We start from the raw sequence: 23,547 nt of genomic DNA on the forward strand, positions 1-23,547 counted from the left end.
GGCCTTCTCTCCCATTTGGCCAGCAACACACTGACCTCTCGCTGTATGGAAGGTCCTGCTAGTGCCATAAGATGAGACTGCTTCTGCAGGTGTGGCCATTGTGCAGGCAATGATCTTCATGAAGAAAATCCGCCCTTTTATTACTTGTGCAATAGCAATGTGTGTGCAAATAGTACAATACTGAGTTATCACTTAGCACTATTTTCTGCTCAGCGAAAGCACAGTGGAATACTTGCCTTTGTTTAAGCAAAGACTATGTTTTTCCTAAAATGAGAAGTCTTTTTTTCTTAAAAAAAATGAAAGTGATCTTCCACTTTTGCTTGGAGATACTCATGTGGCTTCCAGAGGATCCCAGGGCCATAAAAACATCTTGAACACCAGCTTATTGACCACCTCTGGTACAGCAAAATGCCTCATTCTTCACCAGTTTTTGGATTACAAGAAACCTCTTGTCAGAATCTGGCAACAATAGTCTTAAAAGCTAATGTTTTCTGCATATGTGATAGTCACAATACCATCTTCGGTGATGGGAATGTTTGAAACTGCAGGTGTTCATCTTGACAGTCCCCTCCACACACACCCCTCCAATCAGAGAATCCGAAATGCAGATAACTAGATAGTCTGTAGCTGGTTGGATAGCTCTGTGGTTTAGGTATCTGTCTGTGGAGCCAAAGGTTGGGAGTTCAATTCCCCATTGTATCTCCTGCAAGCAGAGTCAGCCTATGTGGCCTTGGGCAAGCTTCACAGTCCTAGGGCACCCACAGAATCGCAGAATAGTAAACCAGAAAACTTTTCCAGACTTAAATTTTAAGACCTGAGTGTGGATCCCACCCCCTGGAAAGTTTGCATGAAAATGTGCTTTCATTTCAGGGTTCATTTTCCCCAATACAAAGTATTTGTATATGCAGTTTCCCCCCAATATATTCCCCTTTGCAAGAAATTGTGCTAATATAATTCATTTTGGAATTGAAAATGAATTATATTTTCAATTCCAAAATGACAGTAATATTCATGTTGTGTGCACGATCTGCTAATGGACACATGTTTGTGTGTATTTTTGTTTGAAGAGTTCCATTGCAGAATTTGAAAAATTGAAGGATAAATGTGCTGTGTTTCATGTATTTATTCAGATGTTTCCAAATTAGATAAGCTTGCATGAAAATGTGAAACATTCAATAATTATACTCCATCTCCAGTGTCAATAGTGCTTGGCTAGATGAGCCAATGGTCTGACTCAGTATAACATACTTTCCTATGTATATATCATTCCCCCCACCTGCTACAAACCACTGGCAGTAAATGCCTCATCTCTGCTTATTTGTTTTGTTATCTTTCCCTGCTTTCATCTTTTAAAAAAATGCATACATCAGTATAACTGGTAAAATGAAAGTGGAGAAATCATGGGGTAGGGGGAACCTCAAACTTTTGAAAATAGGCAAAGAGAGAAATCATCCCTGAGACCAGGTTCTTTTTTAAAATCTTGTTTTTCCTATTCCAAGAAAGAAAGAAAGAAAGAAAGAAAGAAAGAAAGAAAGAAAGAAAGAAAGAAAGAAAGAAAGAAAGAAAGAAAGAAAGAAAGAAAGAAAGAAAGAAAGAAAGAAAGAAAGAAAGAAAATCAATAGGCACAATGTGGATGAGCTGTGATGCACTGAAAAGTCTCTCTGTGCATACAAATATTATTTTATTTCAAAGTAGAGCGAACATTGAACTAATCAGAAAGTAAATTAACAGCAGAAATTAGGAGAGTGGTGCATACACAGTCCTTTGCACTTAGTGATGCTTCTTTTGATATTGGCAATGCTTCCCATAAGTCCAATCAACGGCTTATTTTCTGCCAAGCAGCAGAGTCAATATGTTACAGCCACTCTGCTGACTGCCTTCCCATTCTCCTCGTACATAGGGTTACGAAGTCCAGACTCAAAGCAGGTTTTTACTTATTTATTTGATTTATATACCACCCATTGATGCAAATGCTACTCTGGTGCCTTTAATACCAGTACTGGGACAAGAAATTCAACTGGTGAGGCAAGATCACCCATCTCTGTGCTACAGAGATGAGAAATGTATTTGTAAATGCCTCTGATTCTCCATATAACCTCCCCCAATGGGAAAGCATGGCATACAGTCAAAAACAGAAGACTTTGCCTGATGCTATGCAGCCACAACATCCATGCAATGTCCTATAAGTTTTCTCCTTCTTTTGCTTTCTACAGAATGCTTGTAAAGATTTATGTAGAGAGTTCCTTAAAATGGCAACTCCTTGGTTTCATGTAGTTTGCAGTGTTAATTGAGATCAAATACAAAGTAGCTGTCTGCTTTGTGTTCCTTCAGATGCACTGTGGGTTGGATTCTCCCTAAGTAAAGTTCAGGATGCTCAGCAATCTAACAAGTATCATCAAAAAATGGCAGAATTGCTTGAGAAACCCCACACACACACACACACATACATTTTAAAAAGGCAGCCCTCTACCCCATCACCTCCCAGATGGTCTGTGCATGTCCAGGGATTAGCCAGTTCATATCTGCTGGGGTAGATGAGATGAACTTTCACTGATGGAAATGACCACATCCTGAGACTGGCTTTCCTGGTGATGGTGTGTCTCCTGGATCTCACTCATCTCATTGACATTATTGCTGATACAGTTCACATCACTCTTGTTGCTGTCGTCTTCAGGGTTGGGGCCAAACATCCAGTCTGTAAACAGAATGACAAAATGGAGACATGGCATTTCACTGTTTGAGCATTTCAGTGTCATTGAAGAGTAAGCTGTGTGTCTTGTAAAGTCACCATGAATTATATTTGGATAAATTGTGGTTTTTGTTTGTTTGTTTGTTTTGTTTTGGAAGGGGAGAAGCTTCAACTCCCAGAATCCTCCAACTGGTAAATTCTACGTGTAGTCCAAAGCTTTTTGAAAGCTCTGTAAATAGCAGTTATATAAGGCTTCCTTTCCTGTTAGCAATTTAGGTGGAAGAAGTGTTGGCCAGGAATCCAACATTTGTCAAAAACAGGCTTCTGTAAGGGAAACAAATTATAGTTTTTTTTCCTACACTCACAGAAAGATTTGGCCAAAATCCTAATGTTAAAAAGTGCACGTCAGGGGAATTAGGCAAAGGTTTGTTTGTCTCTTTTCCCCAGTTTTCTGGTTATTTCTTGGACATGTCCAAGCTGGTGACAGCTAGCCAGAAAGGGTGCACATGCCACTTATATAGTTTACATAATAGGATGCTGGCAAACCCTAAACCCCTCTCTCAGAAGGGCTTAAAGAAGCAAATATGAGGCTTTCTGACATTATCCTCACTGAGGGTGGCCCTACCATTAGACAGAGTGGGGACACTAATTCAGGCAGCAGGTACTGGGTGGATGGAGGAGCACAGTGGCAGCCCCTTGGCTCTTCCTATAGAGTTCACCCGGGCATATTTTTTTCCTTGTAGTTTCTTGTGCCATATGGTTTTCTATTCTGGTTTTAGCCTATTGTCCTTAAATGGAATAGGCTATGGTACCTCATTGCAACTACTGTACTCAGCTTCTGTACTTGAAATGGAAGGGGAGCCAATTTGTCCTTTGCCTCAGGAAGCAAAAGGGCTTGGGACAGTTTCCGTCCTTATCATGAAAGTTAGGTGAGAAGGTTAGTCTGAGAGTGTGACTGGCCTAAAAATACCTTAGACAGGTTTATGAGTAAGTAGAGTTCTGAAGCAAGATATCTCTAATTTGCCTCTGCCGCTCTATCCACATTAGCTATCATCTATATCCCTGTTAACCAAATGCTGCAGAGTTACTTCCACCAGTCCTCATGTGTCTGCATACAGAGAAACAAGTTTATTGCACTGTTGCCTCCTGGATCTCATCCACAGTTGACTGGTTTCCACAGAGTTTCTGTATAGCTTCTATTGTGACCTTAACAGGAATACTGAATAAACTTACACCATTGCATGTCCTGTGAGTGTCTCTTAACTTGCCTCGCAAGTTGAGAGGTAAGTTAACTTGCCTGTGTTTTTGAACTTGAACAAAAGAGATATGCTAAGGACATTTACTGACTCATGTTCTCCACTTGAGCTACATGGTCCCCAACTGCTTTTTGTTTGGGATGGGGGGGGGAGTTTGGACTATGTTTCACATATGCGTGGGATCTGCGCCACACAGTATCTGTCTCATAAAAATAAGTGGCAATAATAGAATAATTGCTAATGCAGTTCAAGAACTAGATTATATTTCCAATTTTGCTAGAAGAAATCACATTAGTTTGCCTCACCACAGATGCTAACTTCTGTCAGAAATAGATTACAGACCAAACAGTTGAATGGAGTGTGGGAATATTATGTCATGAATCACAAGTCATATAGAAATTGCACTAAATAATTATTTGCTGTCAAATAATTTCTGAATTATGGAATGCCAGGATTTTGGAGTACTCAGATGTGGTTTTACTACTCCCTTCTGAGGAGGGTGCTTTGGGACTGGCTCTTCTGCGAGGCACAGTGAAGAATCAAATTCTTGCTCCAAAGTGCTCCAGCCGATTAAGCCATCCAACCAACAGCATTAGATACACTTCCAAATATGACACAATTTACTGGTAACCAGAAATATCCCTCTGGGGTATACCATCAGTGGACATCTCATTACTGTGAATTTGATAGAGCTATTGTAACTGCTTCTTTTGCTACTGAGGAAGAGTTCAAATGATCAATATGAAGAAACAGCAGCAATACAATTTTCTTGCCTCTGGTGGTGTGGAATATTTGGTCACATGTGTAGCCCTTAGCCAAGTATCCTCTAGAATTAATTCTCCCTCTGGGCTCACATATACTCTGTCTCACTTTACTGGCAGGCTTGCAGATGCTCTGTGAAATATCTCCCCAAGCAAGAATGCACTGGAATTTCTTTCCTAATTAAACATCCCTGGGTATTTTGAATCCATAGCTCTCTAAGCACCTTCCATTCCACAGTATTATTTATTTAGACAGTCAGCCTTGAGATTCCCCTCAGCTTTCTGTGGAAGAGAAAACCCGTTCTTCAGCCACAGAATGGAAAAATGGAGGACAGTGCTTAAATTGTTAATTGAGAAAGGAGCAGAGACCAAATTAAGCCTGACAAGAAACTCACCATTTTCAAATATTTAATGCTGGAAAATTGCCTAATATTTTCCTGATGCTTGGATGCCACATCTATCCTTGTTTGAAGCCTTCTATGGAGTTGCAACATTATGTTAGACTGCACAGGGAAGCCATTGAAATCCACACACACAAGCAGAGCTTCAACAAAAAAGAAGAAAGTCTAAAACTCAACAAAGCCTGGATCCCAGCACTGAAAAATACAGCCTGCAAAAGGTCAACAAACTCTATCCAGCCACAAGGACCGGTGATCACTACACACAAAAGACCAGCTAATGACAGCCATCAATCACAGTGACAGATCATCTCTCCCCCTTATCACAACAATTCACCCACAGCAAAAAACACACTGATCACCATAATCACCCCATTTCCTGAAAAGGACAAAAGCTGATCCCACAGCTACAAATACTCAAGTATCCCACAAACTGCACCAGAGCACAGACAGACTCCTGTCCTCTGAAGATGCTGGCCACAGAGACTGGCAAAATGTTAGGAAGAAAAATCTTAAGAACATGGTCAAACAGCCCAAAAAACCTACAACAACCATCAGATCCCAGCCATGAAAGCCTTCAAGAATACATGGATATTTTTGTTTCCTGTTTAATTTGCAAAGTGTCCCTTAGTCAGTGCTGTTCCAAATGTCACAATTTCTGTGAATTTACACACAAAGTGAATCATCAGGTATGAGTATAAAAAACCGACACAGAATTTAGGAGGTGCAAAAATTTGCTGTTGAAAGGGTGCCTACCCACCCTGGCTAGAAGGAAACACAAACAAAATATTGCCTTGTATTTGCGAAGGCTTTCACGGCCGGGATCTAATGGTTGTTGTGGGGCTTTTTGGGCTCTTTGGCCGTGTTCTGAAGGATGTTCTTCCTAACTTTTCACCAGTCTCTGTGGCCGGCATCTTCAGACAACAGCACTCTGTACTCTGGTGTACTTGACTCCCAAGCGAACTACCCACAACAACACAAAATATTGCCTTGTTTAAAATCAATTCTCAAATAGTCTAGAAGTGGTAAAACAAGAGGGATTATTCATGATCTGCTGGTGGGGCCCTTCTCACAGCCCCCAGTGATGGGGACTTGAGAAAGGGCAATTAAAAGTGAAGATTTTAGCTGATGAGCTGGTTTCTTTTCTTAAGGAAAAGGCTGATTGAATAGCTCAGTGAGTTGGAGACTTGACTAAAGAGCCAAAAGCTGGGTGTCCAATGCCTTGCAGGATTAGAGATGGCCTATCCAGCCTTGGAAAATCTGCACAGTCCCAGAGAGTCTGAGAGGAAGGGAATGGTAGACTGCTTCTGAATACAGAATAAATTGGAACTGATGGCATGTATTTATTATTAGTATTAGTATTTTAATGATTTTTTAAAAATAAAAACACAATGACTTAATTCTATTTGAATGTTTGTTATTTAACCTAGGCACCTGCTCAGATACTGAGAGACCTGCTTCTGATCTAGAACATTTAGCCTCGGCAATAGATTCTGAGAAACCACATGCACCATCACAGGATGTCTCTGACATACTTAGTAAAGATTCCACACTGCTACCAGCCCTTTCTTACTTATATTTTGTTGCATTTATTTCTGTATTTTGCAGTATGCTTTAGATGTCCTTTGGTGACAATTCACTTGGAGAGCTGCTTAGCAACTGTATATTGACCCCTGTCTGATGCAGTCAGTCTGTGAGTCTGAATGTATATTTTGAATTTAAACTGTGTCAAAGAAACCTACATTTTTTTAGCTGCTGGTAGGTTGTGATGTGTAATGGAAACATCCAGCAACCAGCATTGTTTTGTTTCTTTCCAGACTAAGCGGGTACTCAGATTACTATAATTATTACTCCTTCCTTCCACCATACACATCACATCTCTCTCTCTCTTTCTCTCTCTCTCTCTCTCATATATGAATCAGAAGGTAACCAGGATTTTCCACTAAGTACACATATAATAAAATTAAGTCTTTACTTACTCATTATCCAAAAGTAATAACAACAGTTCCTCTGTTACTTTCATTTTTTAAAAAAATCACATACACAGCATATATTTGGAAGCAGAAACTGGCTGTATGGGTATTGTTATCATTATATAATTCAATCACTAGGCAGCAGTGGCCTTAGATTTATTTTTGGTCGGCTTAGGACTTCTCCTGCTATTGTTCTACTCTGTTTTAAGAAAGATAATAAAGTTTTCATCTATCTTCTTGACTGGTATCCTAAGCTTTCTATGGCACTATTACAGCATGGCACACACTTTTCTGCTGATTTTTATTTTTAATTTTAATTTTTAAAAAAGGTATTTATACAGAAGTCTGAATTAGAAGAGTCTATACTATCACCTCAAGATTCTGCCATCTCATTTTGGTACATATATAAAAGAGACCACATTTTGTTGCAAGGTGGAATAGAGAGGACCTTGAGGAGGTGAAACACTAGGATGAGGGGACAGTCTACTAAGTTTTTGTGGGTAAAATTACTATTACAGCTGGATTATGTATCTTTTCTTAATACTACTGGTTTAGATCAAGGGTGGCTATCAGCTTTTGATGCTCCTTTCTGTCCCTGCCCTGGGGTTTTATACTCTTAGAACTCTAGAACTAGGAGGTATTTCAAGAGTCATCTACTACAACCCTCCGCTGATGCAGGAAAATCCTAACTAAAGGATTGTGGATGAAGGACCATCCAACCTCTTTATAAAACCCCCTATAAAAGGGAAGTCCACTCCATTCCACTGTCAAACAGATCTCACTGTCAGGAAATCTTTCCCAATGTTTAGCCAAAATCTTTCTTACAATTTTTAATGAATAGTTCAGGCCCCACCCTCCAGCGCTACAAAAAAAAACAACACTAATTTTCCAGTCTTTAACAAAAGATTGGAAATTCAGCCTTTCAGGCATTCAGAGATAGCAGTTATATTGCCTTCTTCAAAAGGATACTGAGAGGCAATACCTACCCAAGTTTTCAAATTGTTCCTTCGTTTCCAAACTTTTTACCTTCCTGGAGTTCATATATAATGGTAATTTTATAGAGGTTTGGTTCCTAGGAGAGACTAAGAAATGGCTACTTTACCGGAAGAGACCTAGGAATACAGTATGTGTACCATTCACTCCTAGCCCAAGGAGACCTTGAATCAAAAGAGCAATGCAAATGAATAATGAATGTTTGCAGCAAATACTTTTGTTTTGATTGGCAACAGATGCTGGCAGCGGGAATCATTCATCCCCAGCAGCATACATGAAAGTTGCTGTGGCTTTAATGGTCATCCAAGATTTCCTTCATTAATGGTCCTTTGATGTGTTCATTTCCTAGTGATGTGACACATTTATTTAAAGTACAGGCAGAGCTGGTGCTGCAGTGAGGAGATTGCCTCAGGTGGCAAGGTGTTAGAGTGGTAAACTTGCAGCTCACCCTGCCCTGGCAGGACCCTGTTGCTCTGGATAGTGCTGCTCCTTGACACAACAATCAGAGCAGCTAGTTCATCAAAGCCTGGCTATAGGCTTTCAGAGAGTCTTCTGAGCCAGACCTGATGGAAAGAGTGACCAAGAAAATTCCCTGTGTTGCAGTAAAGGCCATTTTGCTAGTCTCCCTTCCTGTAGAGCTTGGCAGTGAAGATGCTTTCTTAAGAGAATTTCTGCCACATTCATCACCTTTTGGCTAGCAGGCTGATGGGTGGATAGGAAAGCCACTGATATAAAATACATGTATGTATAGATGTATACTAGAGTTAACATAGTACTGGAGATTATTCAATTATAAGGCACTTATATAGAGATATTAAGCACATATGAATTATAATATGATTAAGTAGCTAATGTCAGATAAATGTATCTTGTGGTGGTTTTTTTTTCCCTGAAATGCAGATTTCTCATGATGGTAAAGCACTGATATTCTGAGATATAATTGGTTAGCCAAGGATGTAAGAGAAATAATCTTTAAAAAAATCAATCACTAGAATTACTATAACCTTAGGACGGTTTATATTTGAATTAAATTTTTAAGAGCAATAAGGTTGATGCAGTCAGATTTATATAATGGATAATATTGTATGGATATGCCTCCACCCTGTCTATATGTGGGGTTCTGCTTTGTTTTTGTTTTTTATTTTATTTTTATTGCTTTTGCTTGTTTTGTGTGATCTTTGTTAGTTCTGTATGTCTATATGTGTGATAAAATTAAAAAAAAAATTAATAATAATTAAAAAAGAAAGCCACTGGCCCTGGCCTTGCTGCCTTCACTCCCTTCCCCCCCCCTCTCCATGTATATGTGTATTTATGGAAGTACTACTGCCAACTTCCTCCTCCTGCTGCAGGGAAGGTGTAGGTGGCGAGTACTCTACATTGTCAACCTTCTCCTTCAGGAAAGGAAGATGAACGTGTGCCAAGGCTGTCCCAGCACCACGGGGGTGCCACCACACTGCTTCCCACCTAAAGCAGCAGGAGAACTTGCACCAGCCATGGTTAAGGCCCAAAGCAAACGTGAGGTCATTCGTGCATTTAGCTCTTGTTCCCATGCTCTTTTGTTTCATTAAAAAAATTATAGGCTGAGTTTAGATCAGGGTACGAAGAGTTTGCCTCTTGTCATCAGTGATGATACCACAGAAAAATATCTACAGCAAAAAATCAATGGTATGCAACAGGATAAAGAGTGCTGATTGGGTTTCCGGACAGATGGTAGAAGCATGAGAGAATGAAAGGTTTCTGAGTAGGCTGAACTGCGATCTCTTTTGAAATGACAATACTAATGCTGAAAACACTAGTGTCTAAACAAGCCCTAATACTACACAGTGGAAGAGGGTGGAAAGATGAGGAATGACTGTCATAGCAGGAGTCTTTGCTCACTTCCTGTGATTTGTGTTTGGTCTTCAGGCTGTTTATCTTTTGTAAGCTTGATCTGTCATACAGGACAAACTCTCTCAGTCAAACTCTCTTAAATGTGAACATGACTTTAGCTGTGATAATAGGTTATCTGTAACATATTGTCTGGTCCTTGGAAGCAACAGGCACATTATTTAAGAGAAGTATATGAATTTCTGAGACGTTCCAGCCAAAAGCAGCTGACCAGGCTTATCCCAACATCAGCTTCCAATACACAGTGACCCAGTAAAAACTTAGACGTCATTTGCCATAAATTGGGAAGAACCGGACTCTTGATTTTGTAAGGCAATGTCCTCCTTACTTCCCTTGTTGAGTTTCTGTAGTATTCTCAGTCATAGTAACCGCCCTCCCCCCTGCTGCCACCCTTTCGTTACTGGTACTATTTGTGCAAGACTCACTTTAGAAGTGCTGCATACTACAAATATCAAAACAAACAAAAGGTCCAGTTGCAAATCATCCCTTTCTTAGATTTTCCTCTTTTTTCTTTTCTGCTGTGCTATTTCCTCTTTGCAAACATGCAGCCACTGCAGGAATGATCAGTAGAACCCAGTATTTCGTTTGTGTGTGTATGTGTGTGTGTCCATGAGAAAGACAGAAATATGGACATGACAGTTTAATAATTACTGCTCATTAAAGCACAATCAGAAGGATTTAAAGTTCCAATTGTCTGCACGTAAGTTTAGGCCAACCATGGTATCTCAGCAGTAATGAAAATGGAAGACAGTGGCAGATAAGCAAAATCCTCCTTAATGAAATAAAACTGAGATTTGTATCACTTGCCCTACACAATGGAACCTGCAGAATAGAATCTGCCTGTTTTAGGAAGATACATGTTGTTGCCAAAGATTCCAAAAAGAGAAAAAAGAAGGAAGAAAAAGAAAATGTGTTTAATTCCCGAACTTTTAAATTATTTTATGAGACACTAGGTAGGAGCTGAAATATTATATTATAATAATAGTGTAACATCAAGTCAGTTCTGACTTATGGCAATCCTTTGCAGGGTTTTCTAGGTAAAGAATGCTTAGAAGTGGTTGACCAGTCCCTCATTCCTTGAGTGCCCTGGGAATGGTTGCACAGGCTGGCACTTCTGCCAGGAGGCACAGTGGGAATTGGACAGTGAACGTCTGGCTCCACAGCTAGATATCTAAACCACTCAGCTGTCCAGTCTGCAAAGTACTACGCAGCACAAACAAAACAAAAGTCTGCTAAATTTCAGTTTACTGTATAATGTTGCTGTACAAGCAAAAGAGCCCTACCAGGAAAGATACCTGGCAAACAAATATTCTTGTTGCCTCTATCTGAAAAAGAGAGATTTACTTTTGAGTAGAACTATATTGGCTTACAGTTGAACTTCAGACATTGCTGATTATGTTCACCTCTTTTGTGCCATCTCTGGCACAACTATGGCACTTAAAATTTTCAGAAGGAGAAGAAATGGTTTAAAAACCAAAATTCTCTAGGAATGTTTTAGCTGTTGTATCCCAAAGCTTGCCTTATTGTAGCAAAAGCCTTCTCCTAATGGAATGGAACAGAGGTAATTTCCAACACTACCCTCTGAATTTATTCATCAATAAATCCAACTGTATTTGGTTTATTTCCTAGATTAACGATCAACAAATATATAATCAACAAATATTTGCTGAGCTTTGATATGACTTACTCTGTGTAAACAGAATGATGGTGTTGGGAAAGAGGCAATCACTTAGCAGAACAAATGCTGTGAATGGTATAGTATTGCTAATACCAACTAGAGGAGAACTGAATTAACTGTTGAGTGGCAAGTCAAGATGCAACATCAACCCCACTATCAAGATGTAACATTGTGTATGTATAGAATATGTATGTATTAAAACAATTAAAGGGGTGTAGAAGAAGTAGCCCTGAAAATCTACTGTTTTTGATTGGAATACTTAAAAATGAGGTTTGAACAGGAATCTACTAAAAGCCACTGCAAAGCAATTATTTAGCAAGGTCAATGTACAAGAAGACTGCCATGCAAAAGAATTTCGTTCATTGATGACAGTTCAACATTGATGATGAGAAAAAATCATTGTAAGTAAAATGTTAAAGTGACAGATAGGTGGTGTTTGCAAATCCTATAACTTGGACTTTCTGCAGCTACTATATTCTGGTTTTACATACCTAAGTGTATTAGATACTTTATGTTACATGCCTTTATTCCTCCAGGCTTTGCAAATTTTAGTCACAACAATAATGCTTATTATCATGGTTGCAGCCTGCCAGATTATCAGTTACCAACTCCTATAGTTACAAGAGGTGCAAGAACAACAGAAATCCCTAGTACAGTTAAAAATTTTCTGCTGATGCATCAAACTTCTATAACTTGCAGGCCCTGGAAAAGAGAATGTTTTCAGTCTGAAGAGAAACGGTAAACATCCAAAAGAACTATAAATATAAGGAGCAAAGGATGGCATTCAGCAAAAGAAGGAAAAACTACACAACATGCCACACATCCTGGACACCAACAACAATCATGTAGCAGTAGCAACAGTAGATGAGGACAACATGGATTTTCCTCCATATAATCAAACTGGTTTGGCTAGGTAATTCCTTTAAAAATGTCTTGTGTGTTTATAATATGCTTAAAGACTAAAAAAATCAATCTTTTAAGAAGTTTGGTATTTTGGAAAAAAATTCTGCTGTCTTAATGTTTCTTTTTTAGACTATATACAAGTTCCTTTATTTTTGGATTGAATGTGATATATGTTTTTGTCTATAACTTTTATAGCTAAAAGCTTACAATAGAAATTTGTTTTTGTGATTTAAATTATCCTTACAACTGAAGTTATGTTTTAGAATGTACTTTTGCTTGCAATTTCTCATAGTTGTAAGAATGCTGGATGGCAATCACACTGCAGATTTTCACAAGATGCAAGGATATATTTTAAAGCATTTTTGTCTACAGCTTTTTCCATAGCTGCAAGACTTTCAGATGTTTCCAATATTTAGGATTTGATTTTTTGTTTATGGAACATAGAAGCAACGTAGATAAATAAGCTTATAGAATTAGATAAGCTGATGTTGCCTGGAATTATTGCAACAATGAAAAGACTTGTACCTTGATACCCAGATGAATTTTAGTATGATGGGAAATGGTTGTCTGATATCATTCTGGAATCAACCCTTTTTGGGGAATAAATGACAGCTGTAATGAACAGAGGCTTGTTATGACCTGAGATGAGGCACTATATAGCAGCTTTGGGAATGTAGTGGACCTTCAAAGGCCATGCTCAGGAAAATGTGTTGAGGGTGTGAAATAAGTCTCCATATGTCTTCAGTCAATAGCCTGGCTTACCGAAGTGTGCTCACTCACTCCTTAGCCCAAATAAGAGTGCTGCACACTTGATATCCACCCACTATGGAACATACAGAAAAATTCATACAATGGGGCATAAGGTTCTGCAAGAAAAGAGGTCAGCTGCAAGTATTAAAAAAAAAGAGAACATTCATAATATTGGTCATCAGGATTGGGGAGGAAGCTCATTCCTGCTGCTGCTTTCACCTATCCAATCAAAGCTTGCACAAGAGAGTCACTGATCCAACCCATATTCACAAACAGAAACTCAGTTCTAAGAGCAACTCAATGTAGCTATCGCAAAGAAAAAGCAAAACAAATCTGGAACACAGTCAGTATCATAAGCAATATGCCAAACTCCCCTTGCCAAATTGATCAAATTCCAGCATTTTAATGCCTAAAATGCCAGCACAAGCTTCATTGATTTGAAAGGGCAAATGAACCAACCCATGTGTGCCAAAAGGCTTCCTGAGTCACCTGGTATCTCCTCTAATGTACAAATGTCAATCTCAGCCATATTTGCATACTTTTTTGTGAAGCTGGTGCTCATCCCTATTCAGAAATATCTCTGTCTTCAGATGAAATACACAGCATTCTCAGTAAGTGGAAAACAGTAATCAAGAACAGCTATGCATGCTACTTCTTTTTAAAAAGCTGGAAATAACCTTATATAATGTACCAGGCAGAAACAACAACAACAACAACAACAACAACAACAACAACAACAACAACAACAACAAAGATGGAATGCATGTTTAGTCTGAGGTCAGAAAAGTTCTTTTTTGCACCATGGTTCCCAGAATCACCACCGTCCACGGTGACAAACTCCCCAGAGTACGTTTCCCAAGCTGCAGTCTTAAGAGCATGACTGAGAAAGACCTCTGCCTAAGGTCCTGAAATCTCCTGCCAGTCAGAAACAATGATACCGGGCTTAATGGATTAATATACTTGTGAAGAGAGCATCTGCCAACAGGAAAGGTTAATCACCTGTTTCATGATAGTGTCAAGCTTTTGCCTCCCAAGGTACTTAAAGAGCCTTTAGGACAGGGAGGGGGGAATGTGGGGACTTCCAGATGTACTTGGACTGCAACTCTCATCATCCCTTATCATTGGTTAAGCTAGCAAGGTTAATGGGAATCACAGCTTGACAACATCTGGAGGGCCACATGTTCCTCACCCCTGATTTAGAATAATGTTTCCCCTCAGAACTGTTGTCAGTCCTGTTTCCACCCTTTTTCCATATAGCTGTGCAAGGCTCCAGAAGAGCCCGATTACTGTTATCTGTTCTGCAGTCTTTCATGGTAGCCACAGTTGTTCCTAGCTCAGCATTAATGCTGAGGTCAGATCCCTGTGCAGGGCAGGCGAGCAGCTGATATTACAAGCCACTCTGCCAGTACAGTAGCTCATAGGATCAGTCAGTTAATATAGATTAGTTATCCTTTAGCCCTTTCCAAACACCCTCTCTTACGTACAATCCAAGTGAGAAAATGATGGATCTCTCTCTCTCTCTCTCTCTCTCTCTCTCTCTCTCTCTCTCTCTCTCTCTCACACACACACACACACACACACACACACACACACACACACACACACACACACACACACGTTTTGTTTCCTGCAGCTGTGTGGATGGATATGTGGTAATTCCATTTGCGGCTATAATTATAGTACAGAATGAAGAGAGATCTAGTGGGAGAACGGAGAGGAAAGAATAACTGGTAGTTTTTTGGGATTGATTAATCTAGTGTAGAAGCGTGTGATCTGGAGAACAAATAAACCTTCAGTTATAATGTAAGGTTAAACAACTCTATCTGCACTTGGATCTCAGTTGACCTCATTCCACTCACTGCACAGGATTAAAAGCTTCTTGAGTCTGGAAGGACTCCAGTAGGGCTCACGGGGCAGACGTGTGCCTGTCTTGCAACTTGTTCCCAGTGTGCTAAAAAAGAGATCACTATGGCATTTGGTCAATCTTTGAAACAAGGCATTGATGCTTCTTTGCAGTGCCTCTCTGTTTTAGCTTTAGCTATTTATACTACAGTCTCATTCTACACATGCTAACCAGGGTGTAATCTCACTGAACCCATAAGGAAAAAACTAGCAGGAGTGGTATTGCACAGTTACTCTTGACTGCTCATATAGCTGGTCACTAAAACACTGTAGCTCTGTGCTGTGCGATTGTATCACAATCTTTAACTCACTAGGACTGCAGCAACTTAGCATTTAGCTGAGCAGAACTTAGGTATCCAAAAATCATGTCCACAATCATGTGCATAAATCAAATGGGGGCATATCATCACACAAGCATAGTCTTGACTTGACCTCTTTTGCATCTCCTCCTTCAATAATTTTAAAGTTCTCTCTTCTCAGCTTGCAGAGATTAAATACTTGGGAGATAGGGGCAACTCTGGGGTTCTATGAGCAAGTCTACGAAAACAGATGGTAAAATGATATATCAGTTACACATCTTCTCATTGGTTAATCTTCTCTTTCCAACACCCCACCCAATGGCTGCAGCTAATATATAAGTGTGTATATATGCTGCTTTAGGTTCTTCTGTCCCTCTCTGCCTCCTTATTTCTTGCTTCCAGTTGGAATAGCTGGGAGGAGGAGACTGCAGATAATGAGATTGCAGTTACTTTTAAAACTCATTGACGTCAGTGGTTAAACATCAGTAGCAGCAGGTGAGATATGGAATGACAGAAGACAGAATATGACCTGAGAATATTCAGCCCAAAGATGGGCAAAGAAATACCTTGGGCTAGGTAAAGGCGGCACACGCTTGATATGGGAACACTAGAAACTGTGGGATATGGGGGTGATATTTCCTGAGGCTGCACACACACTACTGGCTTCATATAGTCAAATATACTTTGATGCTTTTAGGTATCCCCTATGCAATGATGGCAGGCTACAAGAAATGGGCTTGAAAAGCTATTTGTGTGATTGTCTGATTTTGGAGGTGTTTAACACAAAACCTGGAAGAAAATGCAGCTCTGGTGACAGTTCCTGGAAAAAAAAAGAATAAGGATATAGAACTTGAATAAATTGATTTCTCTCTACATAACAACTGCCTCAGAGCAGAGAAATCTCCACTGCCCCAGTCTTGCCCAGCTGCTCAGGGACCCTTCAGCCCCAGAATAGGTTTCATAATCTGGTCAAGAGAATACAATGACTGCACGGAAGGTAGAGAAGTAGGGCTTTGGTAGCAGGCACAGCCCTTACTCGGTACTGGGAAAAGTTGCTTAATGGTCTAAAAGTGACTGCAATGTATTTATTTATTCACTACTTTTATCTGGTGCCTTTCTCCCAACAGTGGGACTCAAGGCAGCTCAATATTCCAGGAAACACACACTCACTACTTGTGCTGGTTAGGATTTCTTTTTGGAAGTAACTCTGAAAGTTCTGCTCACACTTTGCTCACACTCAGTGGCTCTTCAGCATGGAGTCTACATCCAGAAAAATTATACCCATGTACATTTTGTGAACCTGGTCAGAAATCCTGCAGGCTGAAGGGATCTACAGTGGCCTCTTTGCAGTAGATCCAATGAACATTTGGAGGCTTGCACCATCATCATGTCTCTTAACTGGGGTAGCCATGTGTCCTCTTTTAGAGAGGACAGTCACATGTTTTGAAGGTAGCTTTTTGAAAGTGTCCTCGATTTGAAGGACATGTCTATGTCTATTTCAGAGTTAAACAACAATTAAGAAGGGACACCAGAAATGCTGGAGCTGCCCATCCAAAGCTGGATAGCAGATTTAGCAAGCACAGAAATCACAATCACTCTTTCCCACTGTATTGAGATGTGTGTGTTTCTATTTGAACTCTGTCCCTATTTGCATCTTTACATATAGATAAGCATATGCAGTTTTATGGAAATCAGTGTCCTCTTTTGTGGCCACCCGATTTCCCGCTCTCCATGGATTCACAAAAATGGACTGACCCTGCGGACAGAATGAGGATGCAAAGCTTCAACAAATTCCTTTCAGGCCTTGCAGACTCAGCTGAAATGGGGTCGGATTTCAGGCAACATGGTGATGGGAAGGGAGGGAAGTTATATAACAGAAGTCTCATCTAATTCCAGAGTAAATAACAGGATGGCTTATTCCTTCACAGGCTAATCCACAAGATGGTTTCCGTGAGGATTATTTCAGGACTTTCTGGATTTAATAAGCTAGTTATCTGCAGGAAGAAGTAATTAGGAGATTGTTGGTTGGGACCTGCAATGCTGTTAATATTTTCCATTGTGAACAAAGACACTGTGAGGTCTTTTTAGTGCCAGGACCCTTGAACAGAGTGCTGACTTATGCATAGCTTTCAAGATCAGCGAAAGCTCTTCTGGGAAAACCTGAATGCTCTAATAATAATAACTGTGTCAAACGCTTTGCCCTGTTGCACTCACATTTCTTGGCTTTGGACTTTCTGACTTACTTGTCCTTTAGAATAAAGCCTTCACATTTTAGCTAAAGCATAGCCAGCTGAAGCAAGAAGCAGCAGTTTTGAATCATGAGATGTTATCTGTAATGCAGTTTTGTTGCTGGTGACTGAAGGGATTCACACACCATGAATCAGAATTATGTGAGAAGCACAGGGACATGACTGCTCTGGTCAGTGGTTTAACTCCACCTCAAAACACCCAGCCTGTGGAGAGGGAGGATCTGCTGCTTGGGTAACAGCCTATCCTCCATATTACTTTACCCAGGCTTCATGCTCTGGAGAGGACACTCCTCAATTCAGAGCATGTTACCATAGTCTCTCGAGACTGAAGGATGCCTATGATGATACATGGACCAAGAAAGATGGGGAACTATGGGCAAGGATGGCAAAACACAGACGCCACCCAGATGGTGAGGTTGCCCCTAAAAATGGAGATAACCAATAGAAAGAAAAGGGGGAAGTTTTATACTCTAGTAAGACAGTAAATAAAAGGAGGATGTTACCATCAATGGACAAGGAAGCAAAGGAACGACAGGAAGAGCTGAAGAAGGAGAAACAGAGAGGATAGTAGGCCAGGTGAAAGAACGAGAAGTGCCCAGTAAGAAAATAAAGGAGCAAGACAGCTGGAACTGGGCTGACTGAAATTAAGGGAGTGAGTGAGTGAGTGAGAGAGAGAGAGAGAGAGAGAGAGAGACCAGAGAATCAAAGGAGGGGAGAAAAAGAAGAAAATGAGAGAAACAATGCTAGAGAAGAGTGGTCTCCAGCTTATTTTGCTGACAGGTTCCCGAGAAGGAACCAGACCCCTGGAGAGTAGATTATGTACATTTACAAGGAAGATCCCTAGAGAGGGGTTCTGGTGCAGCTTAGCATTCCAAAGTGAGATGGAAAGAAAAAGGCTCTCCTTGCAAGGTATGCAGAGGGGGGGGGGGAAGAAGACTGAAGACTGAATGCTGGCAGAAAAGAGGATAGAACTGGTGGGAGGGGTCACCTGACTCTGGGTGATTGAAGGTTCTGGAACTGGAACCTTCCATGGTGGGGCAAGGCAGGAGTCACAATTTCTAGAAAGAAAGTGAAATAAATAAGAAGAATTTACTGATCAGGTTAAAGGGCCATCCAATCGAGCAGCCTGCCTCCCTTACAGCCAGCCAGGTCCTGGAAACCTGTAAGGAGGGCCAATGGGAAAAATAGAGCTGTTGCAGGAATTCAGAGATTAAGACAGCAACACCTCAAATTCAGTGGTGTTGTGGCTCTCAATTATGAATTCATTTAAATATCACAAGGTTTTCAGATAACTTTTTTCATTCTTTTCATTTTCTGGAATTTAATTTTGTTCTATTTTAATTATGAATTGTATATGCCACCCTTCATTGTATAGTGATCCCAAGGTAGAACAAAAATGTACAATACATTAATATATTATCTTAAAGTATGACAAAACCATAACAACCAATCAAAATTCACTCAGCAACATTCTTCAGTTAAACAGCCCTGACACACAAGACTCGGCTGTGAAGTTCTGGGGAATGAAACGTCATCTCAAAAGATTCTGTTACACAAATAGCATAGGGAGAAAGATGTGCATTTCAAGGCCCATAAAGGATACCTGTGCCTCAAGGCTTCCTGTTGGTCTGATCTGTATGTCAGAAGAATGACAAACGAGGAAACAGGAACTGAGTTGGACCAAGGAATTATATTGATTGCTAGATTTGAGGAAGCTGACAACTGTTAGTAGTGAACCAATTAAAGGATGGAAAGGCTACCTTATGTTAGGAACTTGGATGTGATCAATACAGGTAGACTGAGTAGGGAGAGTAATTGAGAACACCTCAAGAAGGACAAGAGATTGAGGATGGATTGCAAACACCTTAAGAAAGATGAGATTGAGGACAGAAATCAGTCTGGAGGGACCGAAACAGCAAGTTTCTATAACGCCTGCCATTAATGTGCAACCTACCACTCCCATCCTTGCTAACATTAACACTGTCACTTGATTTTCAAAAGGCAGTGCATTTGTGATGCACTGGGTTTTTAGAAGGAATGGGAAGTGCTGAGAGCATTTAGCGGCTTTATTGCTGTATTTTTCAGGACATCAAACAAATCTGAAACTTCAGTGAAACATAGTTCAGAAAGAAATGATCTGACAAAGCAATTGGAAAATATCCCTCATTTTTAGCCATTGCAAAAAGCAAACAAGTTGCAAAGAGGTTTTCAGTTTGGAAAAAGGTGAGCCAGGATGGCTGGTTGGTCACACAGAGTGCCAAGTTAATAGCTGGGGAAAATTATTTTGGGCCAGCAGCTCTCAGAATCCTGCAGACAACACAGCTGGTGGCAGAGTAACTGTTATCCTGTGAAGGCTTTGAGGAAGTTCTGATTATTGAGGAGTCTGGAGAGATGACAAGCAAGATATAAATGTAAAGTTAATGACTGTTGAATAGGAAAAACTACTCCTGTTTGAAACATTTGGAGTACTGTGGCCAGTGCTGGGTGCCACATTTTAAGGTGGCTATGCAGCACATGGAGGGAAGGGAGTGACCAGAACAGAGAGTGGATGGAGAACTGAGTCTGGTGAAGAACAGTTGAAAGAGCTAAATGTGCTTAGCTTGAGGAAAGCTATGACAACAATTTTCAAATAACAGGAAAACTGAATGTCTCTTACTAAGAAGAATGCTGCGATTTCCACGGCCAGATCAAAGACCCTTTAATTCCTATACAGAGTTGGAAAGTTGTTTTCAGCTCTCAGAATCCCATAGCCATTTGCAGATTCATACAGTGAAATTCCCAACCCAATATTCTGTAAGAGGAAATACTGCCCTGTTTGGGTGGGTGTCAGTGATGATTTTGTTCATTTATTTAAAGTAAGACTAGGCTGGTTTTTTTTTTTTTTAAAGCAGCCATCACAGACTCTCTTTGCCTCTCCACCCATTACTTTAAATCAATGGTTCCCAACCTTGGGTCCTCAGATGTTCCTGGACTAAACCTCCCAGGAGCCTTCACCACTAGCTGTGCTGGCCGGGATTTCTGGGAGTTGCAGTGCCTCAGGCACTGATGTCTCAAGAATCTACATGCAACAGACCAATCCCCCCTCCAAAAGATTCTAGATTTGCCTTTTACCGCAAAGGTAATAAAGACACCTTGATCATGCAGCCTCTCTGACTGTTCTGATGTGCTCTTCACAAATAGTTTTACTTGTTGAAAGAGTTATCTTCCACCTTTCTCTCACACAGGGGATTCAAGGCAACACAACACTGACATCCTCTCACTGCTGATGGAGACACAAAAAAAGGCATTTCCTAGTGGCCACACCTACATAATCGGTTCTTCAGTCCTAGGTTAGCTATCCTCTCTGGACTTTGGCGAGGTTACTTTTTTGAAATAGAATTTCTTAGCTTGCTTGCACCCTTTTCCTAAGATTTGATCCTCTCCAACAACATTCCAATACATAATCATGACCTTGTCATTTATGAGAATTTGCTGCAGAGCTTTAATGCTTATTGTACTCCTTATCTGGTGTCATTATATTGTTTTATTGCCTTTATGTATTTTATCATCTTTCATGACTGGTCTTAATGCAGGACATATGCTTTTGAAAGTAAATGAAACACTACATCAGGAAACACAGAAAATTAATACGTACATTCAAACCCTTAGCAAGTCCACTACACAAAGAAGAGGAAAAGGAAGGAAAAGAGTGCGAAAAGTGGCAGTCGCAATGGCAGTGCTCAGAAAAGCAGCAGAATTCCTGCCCCCCCCACTCCTTTCCTGGTCCAGTGAGGATTTTTTCCCCTTTCCATTTATCTATCTCTTCATTATAGATGCAAGAACCACTGTGGTGCAGTAGACTGAATGATGGGCTCAGACTCAGGAGACTTGGGTTCAAATTCCTGGGGAGTGGCCATGGTAAACCATTCTCTCAACTATTCTTATACTTTGAAAACCCTATTATAGATACCATAACTGAGAAGTGACTTGACAGCACATAACGTACAATGCTTACCTGTGTTTTCCAGTTACTAAAACACCTTATTTAATAAGAGTTCTATCTGAAAGGGTTGCACCTTCCTTGTACCAATGTTTAATATAAAATCTTGTATAATTCCTTGGTTGTGTGATTTTTGTGAAAATGCTCTTATGCACAAAATGGCTGTATGGAAGCCAGCCTATGCTTTCCTATCCATGCTGCAAGTTTAATCTGGCGTCGCTTCTCTCCCTGATATCAGTAGGGGCTGCTGGTGGCACTGACAAAGAAATAGTTAAGACCTGGTGGCTGCCGTCCTCTTGACCCTTGATACTAAAGCAAGCTCTATTAAACAGGATAGGATTGCTTAGTGTATAGTACCGTTCCCTTATGCAGTTCCCTGCAGATGTCCTTGGCTTACCTCTTCCACCATTCCAAGAGAAAAAAAGGCCACTGGGATACAGCTCAAGCCTGGGATATGTGACAGGCTTTCAAACTTTTCCTTCACTTTCTCTCTACTGAACAGTAATAATGTTGTGGGGGGGTGAACAAGAGCTTTTGGGTGATTCTCAGCAAGAGAAGAGCATCAGATAACCCCAAGCGTAGGGGTTTCAAATATTTCTTTAAATCGAGAGCTCTTTGGTTTCTAGTCCTGCTTTAACATCTTATTTTTCCCCTGGCTCCATCCTTCAATATCTATGCACGGGGCATGGCCACGTGAGCCAATGAAGGCAAGGAGCATAGGCCTCTTCAGATGCAGGTGGTCATAGGAAGGGGTACCCTGTTTATGAATGATTAGAGCTATAACAGAGCTTTGCTTGAATTGATTCCCCAGCTCACGTATACTCAATTAGCCAAAGCCCAACAATATGTGAGATGCGTAGCTTGGGCTAGTTTGCCAACTTCCATTTAGACATCAGTTCCCTGAATTCCCAACCAGCAATGGCAGAGAATTTGGGGAATCATGGTTCAAAGGTAGATTGTCCAAACTTTTGTGTAAAGACCTAGTGTAACAAGCCTAATGTGGCAAAGACTATGGCCTTTAGAGCATTGTTGTAGCTTTAGAGGAGCCTCCAGTTTGACTCACATCAGTTCTCTTGGAATCCAGCATCCTAAGGAAATCTGCTTCCACAGTACAATTTGAGTGATGCAACGGGGTGGTAAAGTGCTGCTGATATGCCTTCATTGCTTTTATATAACGAAATATTTTGCTGTCTTAGGAGGAGATGGCTTAATGCTAATGGCACTCATCACTGAATCTCAGAGAATGATATAAGAACAAATACAGTACACAACTTATTACTCTGTTTATTACCTTTCATCTTAGATTCTCTAAGCAACTACAGAAAACTATTACATCTGACAACCTGTACAGCACTTCCCAATGAAAGAAAGTAAAAGGCTAGTACATTGTTGCACAACCATGATTGCACTACTAGACAAACATATTTTTGATGGATATCATATATGAATGGATGATAATCTGTGAATACAAAGTGATAATTTGCTTCAACTTTGCACCACTAGATGATCACTTTTTAAGGAGTTCACAGTTTAAACAAACAAAAAGAAGCATAGAAGGAAGTATTATCATTATTCCTACAAAGGAATTACAACAGACACAGTTTATGAAATGACATTGATAACAGCCAATGGTGGAGGCACTCAAGAAAAAATTGGATAACCATCTGTCAGATTTGCTTTGATTTAGATTCCTGAATTGAGCAGGGGGTTGTACTCAATGGCTTTACGGGCCCCTTCCAACTCAATTATTCTTTGAGTCTATGATTCTACCCTGTTTCCCTTAAAATAAGACCTAGCCTGAAAATAAGCCCTAGTATGATTTTTCAGGAT

General features: G+C 40.2%; 1 protein-coding gene across 1 annotated transcript in view; it reads right to left on the reverse strand.

Moving 5' to 3' along the window:
* Window positions 1-1,634: 1,634 nt before the first annotated feature.
* The window catches only part of SMIM44 (small integral membrane protein 44), a 36,142-nt gene continuing 14,229 nt past the window's right edge, over window positions 1,635-23,547 (reverse strand). Inside the window, exon 2 of the mRNA XM_072997583.2 lies at window positions 1,635-2,695. Within this exon, the coding sequence (XP_072853684.2) occupies window positions 2,517-2,695 (179 nt within the window). The 3' untranslated portion in view covers window positions 1,635-2,516. The remainder of the gene's footprint in view (window positions 2,696-23,547) is intronic.

Source organism: Pogona vitticeps, chromosome 4, assembly GCF_051106095.1.
Source record: "Pogona vitticeps strain Pit_001003342236 chromosome 4, PviZW2.1, whole genome shotgun sequence".
NCBI lineage: Eukaryota > Metazoa > Chordata > Lepidosauria > Squamata > Agamidae > Pogona > Pogona vitticeps.